The following is a 22,998-nucleotide window of genomic DNA, read 5'->3' as shown; positions in this document are numbered from 1 at the left end:
TCCCTGTCCATCACGAACTCCCAGAGTTTACTCAAACTCATACCCATCAAGTTGGTGATGCCATCCAGCCATCTCATCCTCTGTTGTCCCCTTCTCCTCCTGCCCCCAATCCCTCCCAGCATCAGGGTCTTCTCCAGTGAGTCAACTCTTCCCATGAGGTGGCCAAAGTATTGGAGTTTCAGCTTCAGCATCAGTCCTTCCAGTGAACACCCGGGACTGATCTCCTTTAGGATGGACTGGTTGGATCTCCTTGCAGTCCAAGGGACTCTCATGAGTCTTCTCCAACAACACAGTTCAAAAGCATCAATTTTTCGGCGCTCAGCTTTTTTCACAGTCCAACTCTCACATCCATACATGACCACTGGAAAAATCATAGCCTTGACTAGACGGACCTTTGTTGGCAAAGTAATGTCTCTGCTTTTTAATATGCTATCTAAGTTGGTCATAACTTTCCTTCCAAGGAGTAAGCATCTTTTAATTTCATGGCTGCAATCACCATCTGCAGTGATTTTAGAGCCCCCCAAAATAAAGTCTGACACTGTTTCCACTGTTTCCCCATCTATTTGCCATTAAGTGATGGGACCAGATGCCATGATCTTAGTTTTCTGAATGTTGAGCTTTAAGCCAACTTTTTCACTCTCCTCTTTCACTTTCATCAAGAGGCTTTTTAGTTCCTCTTCACTTTCTGCCATAAGATGCTAATTAGGTGGGTTAAATGATTATCAGAAGTCAAGTGAAATGCATGCAAGCAGAGAAACAGCCACTGAGTCTGATACTTGGTTACTGAAAAATTTGTTTCAAGAGCAGTGCCTGGGGAGAGAGAGGGGAAGGAACCTGATGGGAATGGGTAAGGAGAGAATGGATGTTTGAGTAGAAGGAAGGAAGACAAAAAATGTTTGGCTATGAAAAGGGGCAGAGATACTGTGTGGTAGCTGGAAATAGATATCGGTGTCTTGAAAGTTTTCATAACTAAGAGAGATGCTAGCACAAATCTCAATGGTGATAAAGAATGACCCAGAAGAGAAGGGAAAAACTGAAATTTATTGAAGGCTTACTTAGTGTGTTAAGAGCTTTACAAACTTTCGTCCTCACAATGGTCTATGGATCAGGCAGTTGAGGTTAAATAACTTGCCCAAGGTCATGCAGTTAGAGGTGGTAGAGCTGAGAGGCCAGCCTGATTTTTCTGACCCTTCATGCCTCACCACCCCATTGCACAGGCATACAGCCCCCTATGCTTAAACACCCGGGACATGCCTGTGCCCTGGCCACAACCCCTGGTGAATCAGAGTTACGGTCACGCTGGAGGAACTGGACTTTATTTTCCTCCTCCAGCACCAGAAGCACAGGCATGTCCCCCCGGAGCCTGAACACCCATGCAGCAGAGGACAGGAGCTCTCCCAGGCCAGAAGGCAGAGGCAAGCAGCAGGAGCCCCTAGAGGTAGGAGGGAAACGGATACTTCTGGGACTGTTCAGCAGGTTTCTCTCTGTGTCAGCCAGAGCAAGAGGGTGCTGGGGGCTGCTGTGGCCCCAGCACTCATCTGGATCTGTTCAGGGTTGGGGGCGCCCGGGTCAGAGCCCAGTCTCCCGGCTGCCCCCATTGAGGCTGAGGCTGTGGGGACGGGTAGCACGCTCCAGCCTACGGCCCGACAGGAGACGCCTCAGGGAGGAGCCGGAGCTCAGGTCGCCGCAGCTGCGAAGGTGAAGGCTCTCTCGGCCTGGCCGGCCCCAGGGGCTCCGGGGCACCTAGATGGGGCCACAGGAGAGAGCATCAGTGTGGCCCCCAACGCGAAGTTCCAGGCTTTCCTGGGTGTCTTCCTTGGCTCTCCTGACTCTACCTGCTTATGCCCATGGGCTCCATTCCCACTGGGATCTGGGGCCTTCCTGGACATCTGGAGGAAACGGGTGACCAGGCCCCGGCCTGGCCAGCTGCCCTTCAGGTCCCCCAGGGAGTGGGCAGGTGCAGGGCCCGAGGGCAGGGGGACCTTCTGGAAGGTGGGCACAGGGCGCCGCTTCTCTGCTGAGCGGGCACGGAGCAACTTGGGGGAAGGGCAATGGGCTAGACGGAAGAGGCAGGCTTCAGAGCAGAGCCCTGGAGAAAGAGAGAGGGAGGGTGGGTGGAATGGAAGGTGCAAAAAAGGCCAGGCAGCACTGCCCTATCCCCCGCCCCCTGGGCACCAACAATACGCCTAACCTGTATCTGCAGAGGAAACGGAAGCAGCTTCTTCCTCAAGCACTTTGGTATAAAGGTCCCTGAATTCAGCTGCAGGGGAGAGGAGAGAAACACGGACTGAGTTGGGAGTGCGTAGTAGACACCCCCACCCATCTCACCGCCCTCCTGAGAACCCAAGCCTACAGCGTACCCAGCTCCTACAGCCCACTCCCAACCAAGGGGGCATTGTCGCTGCCCATGTCTGCCAGCAGCTAGATGGAACGGTCCACCATATCAGGGACTAAGGCGCCATCACCCTCTGCTGCATCCTCCCCAGTGCCTGGCACAGATGGTAATGACAAGCATGTTCTGTGCCAGGGCGGAAGCATTTGACCTGCATCTCTTCTCAGTAACGCCACAGTATGTACAGTGAGGTACTGTTATTATACCCATTTTATAGGTGAGAAACTGAGGCTTGGAAAGAGTAGGTAAGTTACCGAGGCTGGGGCCTGTGAGACTGGGTTCCAACAACCAAATCTCTTTTTTTAACCACTAAGCTACTGGCTGGTGTGTTTTTCACAGGTGATGTAAGTGTCTGATGCAGGTGTGAATCAGAATTTCTGCCTTCTCAGAGACCCCAGTAGTGTCCCAAATCCTGGTGGGCATCACTGGCCCTCTCACTCCCAGTGCCTACCCTCTCCTGAACCCTGTGGGGGCTCACCGGTGTTGCTGGAGGTGGTGATGCCCGGGTCACTGTGGGACCGTGGCAGCAGCAGTGGTGGCCGGGGAGCCGGGTGAGGAGGCCGGTGCCCCGGCGGGGTGAGGGAACCTGAGCTATCGCTGAAGCGGCGAGCTGGGGCTCGGGGGGAAGGGGCGGCAGCTGGCCGGCTGCCTCCCCGGGGGACCCGCCGCCTCAGCTCGGGGAAGCAGGGTCCCACCCAAGGCGGCCAGCCCTCCAGCCGGTGGCAGCTGCGGGCCGCCGTGGGGGCACCCAGTGGGGGCGGGGCTTCGGGGGCAGAGCAGGAGTAGGAGCGGGCAGCCCTCGGGGGCCGCCGGGGAAGGGGGCTGTCCTCGAAGGGGCCCCGAAGGCCGCAGTCCAGGCTGAGGCAGTAGCCAGCACGGCTGCGCTGAATCGAGCGGAAGAGCACGTAGTCAACGGAGCGCACGGAGCCCTGCAACTCCAGCAGGCACGAGTCCTCGGACGGGCTGGAGCCCCCGGGCAGGTCACCGATGGCTGAGAGCACCAGAGACCCGCTGTCCATGGACACTGCGGGCAGAAGGGGGCGCTGGCTAGCATCAGCCTGGCCAGGTCCCCGCAGTGCCCCTTCCTCTGGGCAAGCCTCAGAGGAGACAGGATTCCAGGAAAACGCAGCCCTGGCTTGTCACTCAACCACCAACTCTCTCCCTTTCTGCCCCGCCCCCCACCGGCTCCGCTATCCCAGGCGTCCCAGTCCTTGTCCACCCCCCCACTTCCTGCTCACCATCTACAATGGAGGCCACTCGCTCGCAGATGCAGGCGCCATCATGCAGCTGAGGATCAAAGAGAGTGGCCTGCAGAAAACACAAGGGTCAAGCGTCCAGCCCTGCACACCGATAGGGCCACCCCATAGGCTTGACAGAGCTCTGGAGACCTAGATTCCAGTCCAGCTTTGTCACTCTGTCCAAGTCACTTATGTGGGCCTCAGTTTCCACGTCTGTAAAATGGAAATAACAGTTCTTACCCCACCCACCTCACTACCCTCTCAGGCAGATCAAAGATGACAGTGGAGGTGCCAGTGCTTCAGATCACGAGAACTAGTATTCTTTATCCAGTACCAGCAGCTCACTCAGATTTTCAGGCTCTATCTTGGACTCCCCAGCCTGCACCAAGCCCTGCTCTCACCTGACTGTCTCCTCGTAGCCCCATGACGGCCTCATAAGAAGGGGGGCAATCAGTAGGGTACAAGGGCACTGGGCTGTCCATGGAGCCATTGTAGGTGATGCTGGCAGAAGGAGGGAAAGGGTCAAAGCCTGGAAAAGAACTATTCTGAAAAGATCCCTCCCCACCAATCTGGTCCCAGCCCCAGTCTCCTTCCTTAGTTCCCCCAATAGGGCTGCCTGGCCTCACCTCTGCGCATCTGTTTCCGAGCTGCAGGTGTACTCTGGGGGGTAGTAGGGCGGTGGGGGCACAGGCGGTACAAATTCCTCCAGGTCCAGCATGGTGTGCAGGAGAGGGTCAGGGGGCGAGGAGGTACAGCCCAAAGGCCCCAGAGGGCCTGAGACTGAGCGTTCAGGGGCCAACTGCTGGGGAGCAAGCAGGTCGGCAAGCTTGGATTCTGGGAATACAGCTCCTTGATTCCCAAATTCCTCTCTCCTCTACATTTTCTGACCCCGCCCCCTCCAAGAAGCTCAGTTCTGGCCCCTTCCTTTGCCAGAACAGGTTCCTCTTCCAACTGCCCCAGCTGAGGACCTTCACCTCCTACCCTGCCCATCTAGAAATTCCTCCTCTTTATGGACTCTTCTGCACCCAGAATCACTCTCTGTTCTGTCCCCGCCAGAACATCAACCCGTTATCCCTGCCCTCATCTAAGACCTTCTGGACTCCGCCCAACTTTTAGTCCCATCTCCAATGCCCTGGGGCTGACATCACACACTTCTGTTACTCCCAGTGATTCCCCTCCTTACCCTCCAGTGGACCTCTTAAATATTCCTACAATCAACATGCCTATTAGGTGAGCCACAGCCCCTGGTGCTCAAAAGCCAGCGCTGCAGCCATCCCCACCCCCACCCCCCCAAGACCAGTCCCAGCACACACACCCCTGCCCCCAGCCTACCTTCTTGGCCTTGACCCTAGCTTCCTACTCACCGTGTGCACAAGGTCCAGGGAGAAGATCTGGATGCAGCAGACAATGGCAGAGAGGGTACATATTATGGCAGCAGAGATGGTGAGCCCACAGACGCTGAAGAGTAAGTTCTGGGGAAGGCAAGAGAGAGGAATGTGAGAGGAACCTAGGGTGGAGTAAGTCCTGCATATTCAGGGCCTGTGAGGACTCAGGAGGAGACAGAAAAGTGGGAGCCAAGAAGATGGTAGGAGAGAAAGGAACAGCGGAGATGGGGGTGCATGCTCACCTTGAGGGCCCCTCGGGCTTCATCACAGGTGGAGTTAGGAGCAATTTTCAGTTCCTGCCCCGACTCTGGACAGGGCCGGAGAAGACGAACAGAGGGGCAGCACACACAGACCTTTCCGTCCTGAGTGGGAGTGGAGAGCGTGAGGCAGCCTGAATCCGGACAAGCCGAGGTGTTCCGCACACCTCCCCCAGCTAGCGCACTCAGGCTCTCCTTCCTCAAATCTCACCAAGTCGCAGTCTTGGAAGTCTCGGGCCAGCTGAGCGTTTTTACAGGAGAGAACGGAGCCAGCCATGCTGAGCATGACGCAGAGCACGGAGAGCAAAGAGAAGAAGGAGATCTGGGGAGCAGAGGGCACAGACTCAGGGCTGGGGCCCCCAAATACCCTCTACCGCAAACGGAGCCCCCTCACTCACAGGCATGCGTGCCTGTCAACATGAATGGAAGAGTCAGTTCCCTTCTTGGGGGCATAAATGGGCATCCCCTCAGGTGCTAGGCACCTGCTTCCCAGTGGGCATCAGACCCTGGCACCTACCACTAGAGTGAATGGCCGCTTCCAAGAAACGATGCCAACAACCCCGGAAAACGCCAGCTGGGGATAAAGCGGGCACAGGTTCGGCATGAAGGGGAGGCACCTGGGTGAGCCCCGCACCACAGGGTGTACCCAACTCTGTAAGGAGTAGGAGGACCAGGAGAGGCCAGGATTTGGACTGGCAGCTGGTGTTGAGGGGTGGGGCCCAAGGAGCCTCCCCCACCCAACAACTGTGAGCCCAACTCACCGAGAACCCAGCCCAAGACGGGCAGGATCTCTTGACGCTCTCGGTGGTGGTGATGGAGGAGGCCACCATGCTGAAGGTGACCACCAGGATGCCCAGGAGCACCTGAGCCAGCCCCAGCGTGAGCAGGGCCTGTAGCCAGGGTCGGTGGAGGCGGAGGTGTGTAAGGCCCCGGGTGCTAGGCCGGCTAGTCAGCGAGCGGCTGGAATCGCTAGGCGAGGGCATCATGCCTGCCGCCCGGTTGCCTGAGCCTTGCTCGGCCCCCCCTGGCGCTTGGGAGCATCTCAGAGGCGCCCAAGGCCCCGTCCTTCCTCCTCTCCACCCCCCTCCCTCTAGAGCCCACCCCCTGGCTGGGTCCCCTGGGGCATGGCCCAGGGACTCCAGCTGGGGGGGAGTCCAAGGGGGGGGCCTTACGGAGGGGCCGCGGAGTGCTCCCTCCCCACCCCGGGCACTGGACGGGCACCGTGCCCGCGACGGCGATGAGGACGCGGGGGCACCGGCTCATCGCATCTCCCTAGGGAAGAGGGGCGCCGAAAAGGGCCGGTCCGGGAGTGAAGAGAGGGCGGCGTTCCGGAACCGGGAAGGGTGGGAAGGGTAAAAGGCGAGAAGGATGGGAAAGAAGTCTAGAGAAGAGGGGAGGGTCGGCGTGGGGTGACTCTAGAGGCGCGGTCGGTGTGCCTTCAGAGTGTCCAGTTGGATCCGCGGCCGCCTGGTGGGGAGAGGCTGCGGCGCCACAGTCTCCTGGGTCGCCAGCCCCACTCCCCTCCCCACCACGCTCCTGCTCCCCTAGCTCAGGCTGCAGCAGGTCCGGGACTGGAGACGGGGGATGGGGGATGAGCTGGTGCGGGAGGAGGGGCGTGGTACGAGGGCCAGCGCGGTGCACCCCGGGAGTTGTAGTCCCAGTCGGAGACCCTGGGGGAGAGGGAGTGGGAGAGGAAGGGGGAGGCACGTGGGGGGAGGGGAAGGGAGGGAGCGGACGGCAGGGTGGCCGGGCGAGCTGGCCGCCGCCGCAGGTCTGGCGAGGAGCTCCGGCCCCCGCAGGGCCCGAGCTAAAGCTTTCGGCGCCTACTTGGGCCCCGCCCAGCCTCTCACGCCCCTCGGCCGCTCCGTTCCCAGCAGAGGTAGCGGCTCTTTCTTAAAGGAGAAAGTCATTAAAGGAGCGGGGTGGAGAGCTGAGTTCCCTGGCAGCTCCGCGATTCCACACCCAACCGTGGACTTCCCTCCCACTTCCTGCGCCAGCCAGTGGGCTCTGCTGTCCCGCCGCCACAGCTCTCCATTTACACTGAGGCCAGGTCCGACCTTCCCTCCAGGGTCCACAATTCACCTTCCACTCCCAGTCGCCTCCACTCTATCTTCTGTAAGACCTAGTTCCTATTAAAATTCCAGAAACGGGGATTTGTGTTCCAGTTCCACTTTCTTTTTATTTAAATAACCGAAGCAACAGCCTTGGCACAGCAGAGGGAAGCGGGTCGGGGTGTGTGGTTGTGGCAGCAGTGTGGCCTGATCGAGGGGTGGGAGGGAAGCAGTGACTGGGTCACACTGGGCTCCCCACACCCTTAAGTCAGGTTCAGCAGTCATGGCTGTATGATTGGGGGTACTAGAGTGGAGACATCAAACAGTGATGTCTCAAAGTCCCAGAGACCTCAGGGATGGGGGCTAGTTGCCTCCCTCAAGTGGCCGGGCCAGGGCATCCCAGTTAGGGGTCATGGGGCCCGGAAGGCATTTTCTGCAGCCCCAGCGGCTGCGTTGGCAGCTGCGGTTCGTACCGCAGGGTTGGAGAAGACACCAGCTGCAAACTCTTGCTGGGCCTTCTGAAAGCTGGCCCCTGTGCGGCGATACAAAGAGTGGATCTGCAAGTAGAAAGCACAGACTTTACAGCATGTTCCAGCCACTGTTAATCCCACTCCAGTCTAATACCATCACGACCACTCACCAGCCTGTAGCTCTAGCTTTTCCTTCTTGGCTCCCTACCAACACACACGCACACCTACCCCTACAAGCCAGCACCCCCCCCCCCCCCCCCACCTCCCAGGTCCATTAGCTGAGAATCCTTCCATCTGCCTGGCCCTCCCCAGTTGCTCCTGAATGTTCCAGCCAAGTCCCCAGGGACGGGTGATATCACTCTCCAGGCCCCACCTACAGCCCCTCACCCGCTTCAGCATAACAATTCCCAGCACAGCGATGCCAGTGAAGAACAGAGCAACCAGCAGCATGAGCACCGCTACGGCTGTGTTGACCTTCAGCACCACCAGGGCAGAGATCCAGCCACTGTGAGGAGGAGGAAATACATGCAAGTGAGGAGGACTGCTCACAGCTAGGTCCCAGTCCTTCCAGCTTCTCCACTGGTCATGTCTCCAAACCAGGGGCCGTTTCCCTGTGGGTCTGGCGATTTGCCATGCACTACATTCCCAAACTAGTTTAATCTCAGCTTCTGAACCATCCTAGCTCTCCAAGCTCTTTCAGACATCCTCACTCCAAACAGATCTTTCTGTTGAGGATGCTTCCTCTTCAACATTACACATGCCTCCTCCAAGAAGCCTCCTCAGACTGAGCATGTCCAGCCATCTTTCCCTTAATCTATGTCTGTTGACAGTACTGTCTGAGCTCTCTATCATGGAGAATGTCCTGTACCCCTATTAAATTAGCATCTCCCAAGGATTAAAACCACAGTTCCTTTTTCTGAACAACTCCTATGCCAGTACCCAATGCTGACTTGATCAAAAGGAGTGGGAGGAAGGGGTGAGGGTAAACGGCAGTCTCACAGACCTGAACCCCCAACCTGGGATGCCAATGGCCTGGAGGACAAACAGAACATCCTGGACGAAGAAAATGAAGAAGAAAACGAAGAAATTGAATGAACTGTCACTCCTGCAAAGATAAAAAAAATGGGAAGTGTAGGCAAAGAATCAGGGTTGTAGGAGCAGAAAGGGGCTTCTCCAAGTCCCCTCCCTGCCATCATCCCCACTGCCCCTTCTTACCGGAAAGCCTTGTACATGGGGCGATACCAGCAGACGAAGGAGCAGGGAGTGAAGAGGAGGATCCAGAGGATAGAGAGCCCAAAGCCTGAGCCATTGCTGGTCTCCACACAGAAGCTGGCTAGGCAGGCAAGAAAATTCAAGAGAAGAGCCAGAGTGCTGCCTAAGGGTCAGAGGGACAGGATGATGGGTCAGTGAGAGCCCCTTCTCCGAGAAACCTGCCCCACAACCCTCACCAAATGTGGCAGAGTAAGGATAGGAAGGCAGTTTCCTCCTTCACAGGATCCTCAACAGGGGAGACAGAACCAGCAAATCTCAACCATGTGTCATCGTGTTTGCAAAGACTTTTAAAAGGATCCAGCATACATTTAAGCATATGGACAAGGGGAAGAGGGAAAGAGCAAGAACATACATTTGCCAGAAGACTGGAGAAGAAGTTCTGAGTACTGTAAAAGGAGTAATCCAGGGAAATTGCCAGAGAAATGAGCCTTCAATGATACTTCATTCAAAGTATCTAGTTCTGGGCGAGTGAGCTCCAGGAAAAGGAATGATGTACAACTTACTATCTATACTTTTCCTTCAAAAAGGTTTCTGACTACTCACACATCCAGAGGTAGTACATGGTGGATACTGTCTTCTGAAATTCTTGGGGGATCTCCATGGAGATGTCCTGGAAAAAGCAGGGCTGAACTGGGCAAAAAGAAGGTAGAGGGGGCCAATTGTTCTGTCGAGCTGTAAGGCAGAAAAAGAGCCGGAGGGTCCCACAAGTGAGACAGAGACCAAAAAATCACTCCCCCTTCCTTTTACCCATGGATTCTCTATTTCCAATTCGAGAGTTCAAGAAGACAAGGGCAAATAGCAAAAATTATATTAGTAGTGTTTATTATGACTTTTGTTTACTATGGCTTACAACTGCTAACCGCTATGCCCAGGATTTATATAGATAACTTTGTTTAACCTCACAACAATCCAGTTAAACAGGTACAAACATTACTCTCATTTTACAAGTAAGGAAACCAAAGCATTCAAGATTAAGTAACTTGCCTAAGAGCTCATCCTTAATAAGCCACTGCACCCAAATTCAAACTCTGCAGTCTGGCTCCAGTGCCCATGCTCTGAGCTCCTTTTTTGAGACTTCAAAGCTGTCAGATGCCCTCTGCCACCCTATCAAGGATCCACTTACTAGCTGTGCCGCCCAGGGCAGCATGCTGGAGTTCTCGCTCCCTTCGGTCCAATTCCTCTGCCTTTCGGTTGAGCTCCTCCTGTTTCTTTAGCAGCTCAGCTGTGGCTGCTGCAGTTGAAGCCTGCCCAGTAAGAGCAGACGGAGATGTGAGTCCTGAACCCCAGGGATGCCCCCTCCCCAAACCCCTCCCTATACACCCCCCTACCTGGGAGCTGTAGGAGCCATAGTTCTTGGGTTCTGTGGGGCTGAGTTTTCTTGAGGACTGCAAGGGTGGAGCTGAGGGTGGAGCTATCGGAACAGGGGCAGGAGGCTCATAGCTTGGTGGTGGCTGTTGAGTTTGGAAAAGACCTTAAGCATCATCTAGTCCCCCATAACACAGGAGGCTAGAGTCTACTTGAATACTTTTAGACCTAAAACTCATTACCTAAAGTGGCAGCCCTTCCCCCAGTTATTAGAAAGCTAGTTATTGTGTTTATATCATAGAACTCTCTAACAACTTGCAGCTACCCTCACATCAAGTTCCTCAGCCAAGATTCAAAGCACTCATCTACCAAATCAACCTCCTTAAACTTTCTAAAAACTCTTAACACTTTTCTATTCCAGTGAGACAAACAGGTCTAGTCTTTTTCATCCCTTGCTTTCTAATTGTGTACCTAAGCATACTTTGACTTCTCTGGTGGCTCAGACAGTAAAGCGTCTTCCTACAATGCGGGAGACCTAGGTTCGATCCCTGGGTGGGGAAGATCCTCTGGAGAAGGAAATGGCAACCCACTCCAGTACTCTTGCCTGGAAAATCCCATGGGAGGAGCCTGGTAGGCTACAGTCCATGGGGGTCACAAAAGAGTCAGATATGACTGAGCGACTTCACTTTCACTTTTCAAGCATCCTTTTGTTTTCTCAACTCCAAGCCCATCCCTTTTCATCTTAAAAAAGCCTCCCCAGACAGGGTCTTCATCAGGCCCTGATAGAATCCAGATAATCCCAAGACTGACATTTAGAGCTCAAATTGACAGATCTCTGGCCTTGATGTCTTTAGATGGGTTAGGCATCCCATGGCAGACTGGCCTCTTTCAGAGAGCCAAGATCACTGTGCTTCTTCCTTCTTTTGCGTGCAGAAAAGTCCCCTGGACCTCAACACAGGCTTGTTGGCATACCCTACCCTTCCCGGCCTTCCTGTGCTCTCCAGAATCTCACCTCCCGGGTCTCAAAAGGGTTGTAGACGTCAAGAGTAGCATAGTGCGTGCTGGGTCGATGCTGGATCACAGCTGGGTCCTGTGGGCAGAGATCTGCGGCTCAGTTGGCACCTGGTGCCTCTGCGGGAACTCATAGGGGCCTCTTCTCAATTGCTGTGGCTCCAAGAACTGCAGCTTGGGGCCACGCTGTTGTCCCAATATATCTGCCCCCAACCTTTCACCCCACACTACCAGTTCCAGCTCCTTAAGGGGCAGGGCCCGCCCCCCAAGGATGCTCACTGGTTTGGAGTCGTCGTCACACCCACGTGGCAGCCCTTCCTCGGATCAAGTGTCACGAACAGGAATACAAGTTAGCCCGACCCTCTAGATCCGAGAAACCACCCCAGTCGCCTATAAGAGGCCGGCGCAAGTCACCTGAAAGGGGTTGTCAAGCTCGCCGGACTCGGCGAAGGGGTTTCCACCGTCTCTGCTTTGAGCCATGTTTGCAACTTCGGCTTGGGCCGCCCCCTGCCCTCCACGCCCCTGCCGCGGCAGTGGCGGCGGCCGCGGCTCTCAGAGCTCCCTCGGCTCCGCTCTTCTCGGTCCGCCCCGCTTCCCTGTGCACGGATTGGCTGTACCGACCGGAAGGGTCACAAGGATCCCCGCAGCAGCAGCGAGTTGCGCCTGCGTCTCGGATAAAGGAAAAGAAGGAAGTGCCCCACGTGACGCCTCTAGCTCGGTCTCAGTAGCCAAGTACCGCCCCTTCCCCACGTGACTTCCTTCGATTAACGAACTACACCTCCCAGTAGGCCTCGCGTCAGAATCCCGATCCGTCCTAGCCTTCGAAAGAGAAGTATGATGGGAGTCCTCCGACCAGTGGCGGCGGTATCCCAGGAGCCCAGTTCAGGAAGTTTTTTATCTGAATTTCTGACTCTACCCTGGGGCCCAGCCTAACAGCTATACTAACCGAACCTCTTTCCCAAACCTCATTATTCCAGATCAGATAAGTGCTAACTTTATAACCCTTTCTTACGGCCAGATGTTACCCACCCATCGCTCAGATAAACTGGCAGCCAGCCTGAGGTTAATTTTGAAGGGTAAAATGGGATTCCCTTCATTGACAATCTAATCATCCCACCACCCCAGCATCTCCAAACCTCAAACTCCAGGGATGGGGGTCGGGTGAAGCACATCATTTTATTTCACAAAGACTGTACAAAATTCCTTATAAAACATGGTGTAGATGCCTTCTGGTTACCTCATTCTGCCCAGATCCAACTCAACTGTTGAAGGGGCAGGTGAGGGTGGGAAGAGTGTGAGATGGAGTAGCATTATGTACAAGGCAGGGGTTGAAGCGGTGGTACAAGTTCTTTCATATTTACACTATTTCACATATTCACAGGTACATAGGGAGCCAGGAGGAAGGAATGAGCTCCGGCTCTGTTCTCTTGTATAAAAAAGCACCAGTGTCCTGGACTGGACACCCACTGCTGTTAGAGACACAGGGGTGCCCAGGGACAGATCGTCACCGACTGATATCTCGACTGGAGTCCCACAACTTGGCGTTAGGTGGCTCAGCCCGAAGGCGGGCGAAGAAAGGGTGTTGAAGGGCTTCGCCCAAGGTCAGCCGCTTGGCAGGTTCATACTCTAGCATGCTTTCAATCAGATCGAAGAGCTGGTGGTGTTCCTCTGCCTCTGAGGTCAAATACCGCTGGTGGTGGAGGGCAGGAAAAAAGTGAGGCACGATGCCTTATAAGCCCTGCCTTCTTCAAGGCCCTAGCTTTCAATCCTGAAGGACCAAGGCTCTGCTTGTGACCATATGATGCTACTTGACTAGGACCACACCAGGGCCATTTCTGATGTTACAGCTCAACCTGCCTTCCCACTAGCACAATTATTCCTTCATACTCTCTCAAAGTTCTACTTATATATCCTTGACAACTTCTTTATGAATCTTCTTTAGCTCAATAAAATGTAAGCTCTTCAAAGGCAGTTTATTGTTTTCTCTGGTTGGCTCAAGAAATAAATGGCTGTCTAACCTCATTCCTTCCATAAAAACCACTCCCTCTTTCTCTCCTATCAACAAAAGATGTCTTCAGTTTTCCTCTCCTTGTTTCCTAACTCTTTGCTTGTGAAAGGCATTCATGGGGCAAAACACCTTAAGGAGGGGACCTCTGGGGGGTGGGCACTGCTCACTCCCAGCCCGGCTCACCCGAAGTGGTTTGCAGTTTTCTCGAACGTAGCGCCCCGCTGATGTGTTCTCATCCCAATCCAGGCGACCCCGATAAAAATATTTCTGCTTCCTAGAGGGGAAGGGGGAAGTTGAGGAATCAGGAAGTTCCTCTTGTTATGGGATTAATTTCCCTTATTCTCCCATCTGAGAGTAGCTGAGGGGAAGGCAGGTGTTGAAGAAAAAAGAACATGTGATAGAGACCAATTTTGTGGAGAGAAAAGGAGAAGGGTTACATCCCTCCCACTACAGGTTCACCTTGTCTTTCGGATCATCCTGGAAGGGATAGGACCCAAGATCCTTTCCATCATGGCTAGATGCTCTCTGTTGTCATGGGTCTGGGAAACAAAGACAGAACTGAGCAAGGGACTGAGAAGGGATGCTGGGATCTAGCTGCTAGGAAGCTAACCAATGTGGAGGAGTGAGCAGGCAGTTTCTCAGCAGACAAGGAAATCAGGTAGAAGAACGCCTAGTGGTCTTTTAAGACACCCAACCACTTACTTGGAAGAGGGTGAAGCCAACATAGTATTCGAAGATGATACAGCCTATACTCCACACATCACAAGGCTGAGACCAGCCCAACTCTAGGTAGGGATGGGAAGGAAAGGTATTATGAGGCTCAGGGGCCCCCCTCACCACCACACCACCTCACATACTTGGACAATCTCGTCCTTCCCCCTCTTACCAAGAATGACCTCTGGTGCTCGATAATGGCGGGTGGAGACAATGGTACTATGGTGCTCATGGTCAAAGGTGGCACTGCCAAAGTCCACTACCCGCACCGCTGTGCTCTTCACACTGCGCTCATCTCGCTTCTAGGAGGCAAAGCAGGAAAAACATGAACCTCTGCATCGAGACCGAGAAAAAACAGACCAAGATTCTACTGCTATTCTCTAAAGTGCTTCTGAGCCTTAAAAAACCAACTCTGACCTCCTGCCTGCTCCCACACATGTCTTCTGCTTTTACAGCCTCCCCCATAGCCAGCAGAGTACTTTAGGAATGGGGGAGGAAGAGGATTTAGGAGTAACCATAGAATAGCATGCATCTGGAGAGTATACCTAAGTGACTGGTATACAGTTTTCTGATAATATATAGTAAATAGCAAAGTGAGGAATAGCTTCCTTAGCTGAGATCCCGATGATCTCCAATGTCAACAGAGCTAAGCTTTCCTTACAGAGAAGAGAAGAAACCAAACCAAGAACCTTGTAAGCATTTTCACTGTACAAGAAAGTTAACTGAAGTTCTGCTTCTAAATTCTCTTTGAAGCTAAATCTTAGATCTCTCACTTTCCATCTATTTTGGTATTCTGTTTTTTTTTTTCAGAGCCAGAGCAGAAAACGTGGGAGAAAGAAGTAAAAGGGAGGACAAAAGGGCTAAGAGAAAGGCAAAGTGGCAATGACCAACTGTGCTCACTGGCCAAGGACCCTGTCCACCTTACCTTCTCTAGGTTGTAGGTGAGCTCATAGTCCGAATTCACAAACAGAATATTTTCAGGCTTGAGGTCCGTATGTGTCAGCTTGTTATCATGGAGGACTGCAGAGGAGAAGGCCAGGTCAGGGTTGGTCCAGGTGGCCAGAACTAACTACTACCAGCTAACCCCAAGCTTGGTCACCTAGCTCAAAGCTGGTGAGGAGGCAGGTCCAGAAGCACTTGGCTGCTTTCTGCTCTACTTCCAAATGAAATGCCTACTCTAACAAGCTCTACGCTTAACATAAGTTATATATGTATTTCTCAACCAATGTATACAGATGGCTTGCTATGGTTTTTTCCTTCCCCTGGTCACACCTCATGATATGCAGGGATCTTACTTCCCTAACCAAGGGCTGAACCCTGCAACAGAGTGTGGAGTCTTAACCAGTGGACTATCACAGAAGTCCCTATGAGTTGTATTTTTGTGCTTTAACATATGTCTGTCTGACTCCTGTGAATTTAATTCTGTGAAACTGTATTATTCTGATGACTGAGGAGGAAGTAAGTACTGGTCTGAATTCTCACCCTGGCACTTGGCTGCACGACTCCCTGCTCCCACCTGGCTTGCTGAGAGCAGAGAGCACCTCGGCTCAGGCAAGTAAACCTCCAGCCTGAGAAGTCTTTCTGTCTCCTCGTGCTTAGCGCCTGACTTTCCCAAAGGAGGGGAGTGAAGGAGAAAAGAGGTAACTAAGAGCTCTGACTTCAAATACTTTTTCTTCTAGCTCCTGCTAGGTTGAATGTGGAGGAGAAGCAATCAGCGATGGTGAGGACATCAGTGAAAGAGTTAAGTCAGAAGAGGAAGAGACGCCAACACGACAGTGAATAGAAGAACTGCAGATTATCAAGTCGACTGTTTAGGGGCTTCACCAATGCACGAGTGAGACAGAAGAGGTCCCGTGGAGGAAGGGGCTGCCCCAGAGTCCGCCGTGGCCCACCCCACTCACACTTGACGGCCTGGCACAGCTGGAAGGCCATGTGGCGCACTTGATGGACGGGGTAGGGCAGGTAGTTGTTGTCTTTGAGGAAATCGAAGGTGCTAAGGCCCAGAAGCTCAAAGGAGATACACATGTGGCCATGGTAGTCAAACCAGTCAAACATCTGGACACAGAGGCTGGGAAAAGAGGCGGGAAGGGGTGTGTGTGATGAGCTCCCATCTGTCCACCACCCCTCCAAGAAAGGAGGACTACTGCTGCTGATTGCACATACTTGGATAAAAACATGCCAGTTATTATCACCAAGAAAATTCAGTTCAACTACAGAATGGCCTTTCTGGCAGACCCAGGAAGAGAAGTACTACTTGCTAAACTTCAAACCATTTTCCCGCAATACTTCAAACAGTTAAATAGGAGCTGCTGAGTGCCAGGCTCCAGTGTGGACCCTGAATTGTCAGACTGCCACTCCGTCAACATGACCCCAGCTCCTGCTCTTGAAATTCACTCACCATCAGCCATCACTGGGCCCATGTTTACACCTACTTATGTCTTTGAGTAATACTCTTAAATTTTACATTTTGATTATGCAATGTGTGTGAACAGAAAAACTATACATAAACACCTGCAACTTCATTAGCGTAGTTCTAGTTCTATTAAAAGCTCAAGTACTTTTTTTTTTTTTTTTTTATGGAATGCTTCACGAATTTGCGTGTCATCCTTGCGCAGGGTCCATGCTAATCTTCTCTGTATCGTTCCAATTTTAGTATATGTGCTGCCGAAGCGAGCACTCAAGTACTTTTTTGATGAAAAATGTTGATTGTCAGACTCAGGGCCATTTCCAGGGCACATTCCTACAAAGGTCATGCTGTGTTAGAGCTCAACTGCAGAGCAATCTAACTGCCCCCAAAACAAGGGGAATGGATTACAGAATGTCACAGACCCTCCCTTCCTTCCTTTCAATAATAGTAATGTTCTACTACTCTACAATGATAAACAAAAGATGAGACAGTCTACAACTCCTGTGCCTGTCTAGTCCATGTTGGGAAGGTTTTCCCGTCTTGAGGTGTAGCCTCTCAAGACACCCCACATACTCCAGCACTGCTTACTTCTTGTTGTCAGGGTCCTTCTCATTGATTTTCTCCAGCACATTGATTTCGAGTCGAGCTGCTTCTTTGTACTTTTCCACATTTTTAATGATCTTCAGGGCAACCCGAGCCCCACCCCTACAGGATGGCAGGAAAGGCTTTTGCTGGAGTCTCAAGAATATCTCAGAATGAACAGGGCTGCCTGGGGATTAAGAAATCCTATCTTTGGCTCATTAACAAAAAAAAAAAAGCCCCAGACAACCCTCACTACCTCTTTATGGCTAGCAGGTGTGGAGTCTGGAGCGGGCTGACGTTTACCTGCGATGGTCAACACACTGCACAACTCGGCCGAAGGTCCCCTCTCCCAAGGTGCTTACAATTTCATCTGAAATGAAAAAAAGCAGGGTGGGGGAGAGAGGGGGAGAAAGGGTGGGGAATGAGTTCAGTTTGAAGAAAAAAGGGTACAGCAATCTGGGGTGAGGAGATGAAGGAAGGGGGAACAGATACAGATGGTCACAGGGGAAGAAAACCCCTGCGTGATTCCCACCACCTTTAACCCAGGGGCCATGAGAGCTGGGAGTGGACAGCAGAGGTCAATTCTCAACAGCAACTCAAACCACCCAGATAAACAACACCACTGAGAAAAGGCAAAAGAGGCTGTGACTTGGGTTGGCTCAGGACGTTAGGATGGCTATGGGACCATTACAGGCTATAGGATTGTTACGATTTGGCTTGTACATCGCTCTTGTAGCCAGTCCCCGACGTGGTAGATGAGGTGGCCCTCAGCGTCGTCCTCTACACTCTTGGCTCTCCGGCTGCTGTGCTGCTGTCGGGGGGCGGGGGGGGTCGGAGCAAGCCAGGTGTCGGAGCGGGGGCCGGAGGGAGGCGGGGTGGGTGGTGGAGGGGTCACCGGTCACAGGCGCCCAGCCAGGGGGGACAGACGATGATGGGGGACAGTGGAAGGGAACACGTCAGATGCAGTAAGGCGGATCGGGGTGAGAAGAGAGAGCGGCGCATAATCCCAAGTCCCCAAACCCAAAATGGGAACGGGGAGAGGTACGGGCAGAGCGGAGAAGTGGTGTCGTTGCCAATGTCACCCACAACCCCATGCTCTACACGGTGCCCTTCCAGGCAGGCACAGGTCTCCCATTGTTCCCACCCAAGCCCACCTGCTAAGGGGGCCAGAGTCCAGGGCTTGCGGGAGAAAGGCTGTTCACAAGCAAGGTCCCCATTAGAAAACGGAGGCCTCTTGGGGGTGGAAGAGCTGCTCCCAACACAATAAGCCCAGCATGCCAGGGAGGGCACGGGGGTTCACAAAAGCTCTGTGCCCATTCACCTCCAAAGCAGATTCAGGGCCCTCCAAGAGTTGGAGAGCTTCCAGGCGAGCAGACTCAGCGCCAACCTCAGTGTTCATGCCCCAATGCTGCTCACTTACCGGGGTCCCAGAGGGCTGAAGAAGAGTGGGGAGAGGAAGGGCCTGGGCCAGCACTCACCGAAGATGAACGGCTGAACGTCCGGCTGCGCCGCCTCCGCCGGCGGTGCTTCCTACGGCTGCTGCGCTGGCTGCGGTAACTGCTGTTCTCCCGATGGTACTCGTAGGAATGCCGGTAGTCTGTGTCATAGTAGGCTTCTCCCCGATCTCGGCTGTAGTCGTTGCGCCTGTAGCTGCCACAGTATCGCCGGTCATAGGCCCTCCGATCAGATGAACGATCGTCATAGCTGCTGTTGGACAACAAACACCCTAATCAGGTGCATCTGTTCAGGTCACAGTCCTTGCCACACCATTTAACAAGGTCCCCCCTCACTGAGGAAAAGGAGTAACGCGAGAAAGTAGTCCTCACACACTCAAGCCACTCTGAGAGGAACAAGAGTCAGGGCAGTGAAGTAACTCAGTACAGAGGAGGATCCCCACATTTGCACATCACTATAACCTCTAAAAAGACATCTGCAGGACAACTCCCCCTGAGGGCCTCCTCCTCCCCTCCAGGGACGCAAAGGCATGAAGAGCTGTTTCTCAAGCCATTTCTGACTGACATGCAGTTTTGCTCCAAACTATCCTTAACCCATCCCTCCCACTGAACATGCGGCTAACTTATTAAAACCATGGAGACCTAACTGTTTTATCAATTAACTGATAAGCCACCTCAAGTTCCTAGTCCTTTGCATTTGCTTTCCCTTTGCCTACAACACTTCTCTTGTCATCAGACAAGCTTAGATGCCAAGTTCTCTGAGAAGTTTTCCCTGATCTATATATCTTGCCCCACTGCAATCAAACCTGGCGGAGGCTTCCCTAGCCCCTTTCAAACATACTTCCTCTATGATAACACTCTTTAACTCCACAGTGTAAATGGGTTAACTTGTTACCCATTTTGAGCATCACATAATATTAGCTACTTAGGTTGAAACTGATAACTCTTCGTTGAATAAACAAATAAGTGACTGGGTCTAATTTGAGTTTTCCTTCCTGAAGCCTCACCTCCGGGAACGGACATGGTAACTGTCTTCCCGTCGGCGCCGCCGCGTACGGTCACTGCTGCTTGACCAGGAGCGGCTTCTTCGTCTCTTATGCTTTCGGCTCCGATAGTGCTCATGGTAACTCCCCCGGCTGCCTCTCTCTGAAGAGTGGTACCTTCGAGGATGAGGCATCTGTAAGAAAAGGGAAAGGAGAAATAGTAGGGGCAAGATCTGAGTTTCCAGAAATCCTCTCCAAGGACTGGCTGCCCTAGAAATGCTGTTTTCTGCTCTTCAATTTCTACTTTTTTTTTTTAAACCACTCACAACTCCTCAGTCTTCCTCTGGGCTTACAATTTCTCCTTAATAGAGTAGTATACTAACTCTGGCTGAAAACTTTAGGAAATCTTCCTCATACTCAGCTCACTGCTCTATTCTGATTTTCCTCAAACAAGGTCTCATGAAGACACTCAGGTCTGGGCCACAGCTCATTACAGGAGAGACTGTGCAACTCATGAAGACTGCAACAATTCATCCTCAGCTGGTATCTATGGTAGATCTGTGGCATTCTGAGTTCCTCACAATTCAAAGGGAATAGTGATTTACTACACAATATTATCACAAATGTTTTACAATTACTCAAAGTGTAGATTATCTTCCCAAATAGGCCATTCACGTCCTGAGGGCAGGAATCCAGTTTCCCAGGTTTCCACATACAGTTGTGTAAACCAAATATAAGTTTCAGGAATCTGGGTCTTGCCCTTTGAACTATCTTAATCATTTCTCACATCACTGGCCAAATCTCCTATAGTTTTAATGCAATACATGAGGCTCCAGGCTGCAGCCAGCTTCACATCCAGCCTCCCCTCTTTTGTGCTTACTAAGAACAGAATAACTGATTTTTAATTAATATCAGCACCAGTAAACTAAAAGTTGGCCACTTTTCAGTGACTGGATTGAAATGGCATGATGCACAAACTCTTTTTTTCCTTCAAGGAAAGAATGAGAGAGAAATCACTGTCACAATCAGGGAAGACGAGACTAGGAGGACAGAATGAGATAGATCCAAAGATAGCAAGGATAGAAGTCTTGTTGGGTGGGTGGGGGTGGCAGCATTAGGTGCGGAAAAGGCTCCGCACCTAATAGACTCCAACATCTGGCCCTCATTTTGAGCTATTCTCAAATTGAGAAAGAGGGTGGCATTCGATTCATTCCTGGCCCAGAGTGCTTAACACAACCAAGAAGATGCAAGCACACCACTCTCCCAGGTAATCCAACTGTGCTTAGCACAGCCACACAAATGTCATCTGACCGCATACACGCTACCACCAAAGTCTCTCACAGGCTTTCCTTCTCCCCATCCCCCAGGTATCTCCAGCTTACAGCCTTTCTCAACTTCTTTATCTATTTTTTCCCCTTTCTCACTTAGAAAATCCAGAACTCACTCCTGAAGTCAAACTCTCTCCATATCCTCTAAGTGACACGACGGTTTCTTCCCCCGTCTCCAGCTCTGGTCCAACTTTGATATTCTGCTCTTTCTCATCTCTGAAACCACTCCTATTAGCACTCCATCACTCCTCCTAGTTTGATCTCTCCCAACTTCCCTACTGGTCTTCCCAAAATACATCTAAGGTAGGTCGACCTTCCATCTCATCTTCCTACCCTGCACCTCTGCCACCTTCCAGGTTTCAGCCCCTAGAAATGGGGGCTGATTAGGAGAACCCCTCTCCTCATCTCGCCCGGGCCCCTGGCCCCCAATCCAATCTTCTCTCCGCCCGCCCCACGGTCGCCGCCATCTTTCCGCGCGGCCCCGCGGCCCGCCAGCCCGCGCGCTCACCGTTCTGGCGGCGAGGCCCGTGCGCTTGTCCCACAGGAAGTCCGTGATGGCGGCGGCACTGCGGCCGGAGTCCCGGCACCCCCGCGGCGACGAAGTGCGGCTCCACCTCCCCCAACCCGAGACCCTGGGACCTCCCGCCTAGTTCCCGGGCTCCGCTCCAGTCCCTCCCGCCCCGGCTCGGTCCCCGCCCCCAGGATTCGCTTGGCGCCGCTCGCACCGCCCCCGCCCGGGGCCCGATCCCAGCTCGGTCTCCGGCTCTGGCCTCTCCGATCCGCCGCCGCCACCGCGAGCGAGCACGTACGCACAGTCGTACGTCCTGCGTCGATTCCCAGCTACCCCCGGGCTCCGCCCCCCCAGGACCGCGCACGCCTGCGCGTCCTCGCGTAGCTCGCTGCCGTCGGCCCTTTGGAGCGAGGAGTTGCTGGGGGCGGAAGTTCATGGGGCGGGGATAGAGTCGCCGGGGATTACCGGGCCGAGCTGCCCCACTTAGTGTCTTCCGTAGCTTACCTCAATCTTTTACCTATTTCATGAGACTTCTATGTCTTGTTTTGTTAAGTTTGAAGGTTGAAAAGAGGGCTTGTCGTTTACGGGATGTCGCCGCTCTGCTAACCTTTTGAGGCTTGTGATGCGGTGTGATTCTCCAGCATAGCCTCTAAATATTCAGTTCTTAAAAAACCGTTCGGCAACCTAACCACAGAAAAGAGGGCTCCCACCTTTCCTCTTGAACAAAAGCTATGCACTTTTGGGAGAGGGGCGGGTCATCGCCTTGGAGGTAAGGTTTGAAAAATGGAGTGATGGAGAATCGAGTGCCAAAGAAGGGAAAATTTGAGAACTTTATGTTACGTACTTACACATAATATATGAGAAGTGTAAATTTACTGAATTAAAAAATAAAAAGGAAAAAGAAGGAGGCGTTGAGAAAAACTAGGTGAGTTAAAGACGCTATAGAAGGAATTGAGTAATAATAAGGGAAATGAAAAGAATAACCTGAGGATAACTATATTCAAGTAAAGAAATATCAGAGGGGAGCCAGGATGGAAGATAATCAGATGGAGCTTACATCAGTTGGCCAGAAATAGTTTAGAAAAAGTTCCTAAAATAGATGAGGAAGGGTAATGAAGAGGTGAGGAGGAAGTGTAGTTCACTTCCTCTTCCATGAACACTTTCCCTTTTTCATTCAACAACTATTTACTAAGTGTCCACTTTGTGTTTAGCATTGTGTCAGGTGTAAGGCTCCTGTTTCAGAGCTCCATAGTCTAATGGAAGAGAAAGACCTTCTCTTCCATAAAATAATGGCAGCCTTGTGACAAGAGCTGTTATGAACAGTGGTGCCCTGGTCACTGTAGGAAAGCTGTAGACTAGACCCTAGCTTGAAAAGAGTTATAAATGCAAATCTAGGTTTCCTAGAGGAGATGACATCTGAACCAACTTGTTGAAAAGTGAATTGGAGAAGACCAGGCAGAGAAAATACAAAGGTCTAGAGACAAAGCAGAACAAAGCATTTAAACAGAATTGGAGTCCTGGCTTTCAAGAGAGGAACTATCAGAAGAGAGGTTGTTAAAACTAGGTCCAGATTTTACAGGGCCTTGTATGTCATTCTAAGGAGTTTAACTGTAATCCCATAGAAGATGGG

At 52.5% G+C, this 22,998-nt stretch overlaps 3 protein-coding genes and 1 non-coding gene across 9 annotated transcripts; all 4 read right to left on the bottom strand.

Moving 5' to 3' along the window:
• Positions 1 to 1,022: 1,022 nt before the first annotated feature.
• On the bottom strand, positions 1,023 to 6,960 carry ENTREP3 (endosomal transmembrane epsin interactor 3). 3 transcript variants are annotated; one of them, XM_061120634.1, is made up of 12 exons: positions 6,034 to 6,952; positions 5,790 to 5,846; positions 5,484 to 5,594; positions 5,258 to 5,377; positions 4,995 to 5,102; positions 4,257 to 4,432; positions 4,032 to 4,131; positions 3,631 to 3,700; positions 2,871 to 3,416; positions 2,192 to 2,260; positions 1,836 to 2,089; positions 1,023 to 1,743 (listed from the first exon to the last, which is right to left on the bottom strand). In XM_061120634.1, the coding sequence occupies exons 1-12, from the start codon at positions 6,256 to 6,258 to the stop codon at positions 1,570 to 1,572; spliced, it is 2,010 nt and encodes a 669-aa protein (XP_060976617.1). In that variant the 5' UTR covers positions 6,259 to 6,952; the 3' UTR covers positions 1,023 to 1,569. The 3 variants fall into 3 exon arrangements, with proteins under 3 accessions (XP_060976617.1, XP_060976618.1, XP_060976619.1); XM_061120635.1 differs by having other exon boundaries at positions 4,257 to 4,429; positions 6,034 to 6,948; XM_061120636.1 differs by lacking the exon at positions 5,790 to 5,846 and having other exon boundaries at positions 6,034 to 6,960.
• A 465-nt stretch (positions 6,961 to 7,425) lies between these two features.
• Positions 7,426 to 12,071, bottom strand: SCAMP3 (secretory carrier membrane protein 3). Its single transcript, XM_061120632.1, has 9 exons — positions 11,796 to 12,071; positions 11,383 to 11,460; positions 10,394 to 10,516; positions 10,189 to 10,309; positions 9,609 to 9,737; positions 9,009 to 9,168; positions 8,797 to 8,898; positions 8,181 to 8,298; positions 7,426 to 7,880 (listed from the first exon to the last, which is right to left on the bottom strand). Exons 1-9 carry the CDS (start codon positions 11,859 to 11,861, stop codon positions 7,734 to 7,736), a joined length of 1,044 nt encoding a protein of 347 aa, XP_060976615.1. The 5' UTR covers positions 11,862 to 12,071; the 3' UTR covers positions 7,426 to 7,733.
• A 467-nt stretch (positions 12,072 to 12,538) lies between these two features.
• Positions 12,539 to 21,521, bottom strand: CLK2 (CDC like kinase 2). Of its 4 annotated transcripts, none has more exons than XM_061120630.1 (13): positions 21,366 to 21,521; positions 19,554 to 19,723; positions 18,571 to 18,796; positions 17,816 to 17,903; positions 17,396 to 17,462; positions 17,099 to 17,215; positions 16,005 to 16,171; positions 15,029 to 15,123; positions 14,276 to 14,405; positions 14,092 to 14,174; positions 13,849 to 13,928; positions 13,573 to 13,663; positions 12,539 to 13,071 (listed from the first exon to the last, which is right to left on the bottom strand). In XM_061120630.1, exons 2-13 carry the CDS (start codon positions 19,721 to 19,723, stop codon positions 12,886 to 12,888), a joined length of 1,500 nt encoding a protein of 499 aa, XP_060976613.1. In that variant the 5' UTR covers positions 21,366 to 21,521; the 3' UTR covers positions 12,539 to 12,885. The 4 variants fall into 4 exon arrangements, with proteins under 4 accessions (XP_060976613.1, XP_060976614.1, XP_060976610.1 ...); XM_061120631.1 differs by having other exon boundaries at positions 17,816 to 17,900; XM_061120627.1 differs by having other exon boundaries at positions 18,571 to 18,799; positions 21,366 to 21,520.
• Positions 16,674 to 16,780, bottom strand: LOC133041776 (U6 spliceosomal RNA). Its single transcript, XR_009689349.1, has one exon. It is a non-coding gene; the product is annotated as a U6 spliceosomal RNA (small nuclear RNA).
• Positions 21,522 to 22,998: the final 1,477 nt, after the last annotated feature.

The sequence above is a fragment of the Dama dama genome, chromosome 20 (genome assembly GCF_033118175.1).
Source record: "Dama dama isolate Ldn47 chromosome 20, ASM3311817v1, whole genome shotgun sequence".
In the NCBI taxonomy this organism is placed as follows: Eukaryota; Metazoa; Chordata; class Mammalia; order Artiodactyla; family Cervidae; genus Dama; species Dama dama.
Note: the sequence above shows the minus strand (reverse complement) of the source record. Positions and strands in the feature narration are given on the sequence as shown.

What these genes read in the sequence shown, in the direction of transcription:
- ENTREP3 (XM_061120634.1), bottom strand. Translation starts at nt 6,258, where the DNA reads ATGATGCCCTCGCCTAGCGATTCCAGCCGCTCGCTGACTAGCCGGCCT. An exon ending in CCCTGGACCTTGTGCACACG is followed by an intron (nt 4,433 to 4,994) that starts GTGAGTAGGAAG and finishes CTTGCTCCCCAG; the next exon opens with CAGTTGGCCCCTGAACGCTC. An exon ending in GGCTACGAGGAGACAGTCAG is followed by an intron (nt 3,701 to 4,031) that starts GTGAGAGCAGGG and finishes TGTTTTCTGCAG; the next exon opens with GCCACTCTCTTTGATCCTCA.
- CLK2 (XM_061120627.1), bottom strand. Translation starts at nt 19,723, where the DNA reads ATGCCTCATCCTCGAAGGTACCACTCTTCAGAGAGAGGCAGCCGGGGG. An exon ending in CGTTCAGCCGTTCATCTTCG is followed by an intron (nt 17,904 to 18,570) that starts GTGAGTGCTGGC and finishes GCCCCCCGACAG; the next exon opens with CAGCACAGCAGCCGGAGAGC. An exon ending in CAGTGTGTTGACCATCGCAG is followed by an intron (nt 17,216 to 17,395) that starts GTAAACGTCAGC and finishes GCCATCCTGTAG; the next exon opens with GGGTGGGGCTCGGGTTGCCC.
- SCAMP3 (XM_061120632.1), bottom strand. Translation starts at nt 11,861, where the DNA reads ATGGCTCAAAGCAGAGACGGTGGAAACCCCTTCGCCGAGTCCGGCGAG. An exon ending in AGCTTGACAACCCCTTTCAG is followed by an intron (nt 11,461 to 11,795) that starts GTGACTTGCGCC and finishes CTCTGCCCACAG; the next exon opens with GACCCAGCTGTGATCCAGCA. An exon ending in TGCCCTGGGCGGCACAGCTA is followed by an intron (nt 9,738 to 10,188) that starts GTAAGTGGATCC and finishes TCTGCCTTACAG; the next exon opens with CTCGACAGAACAATTGGCCC.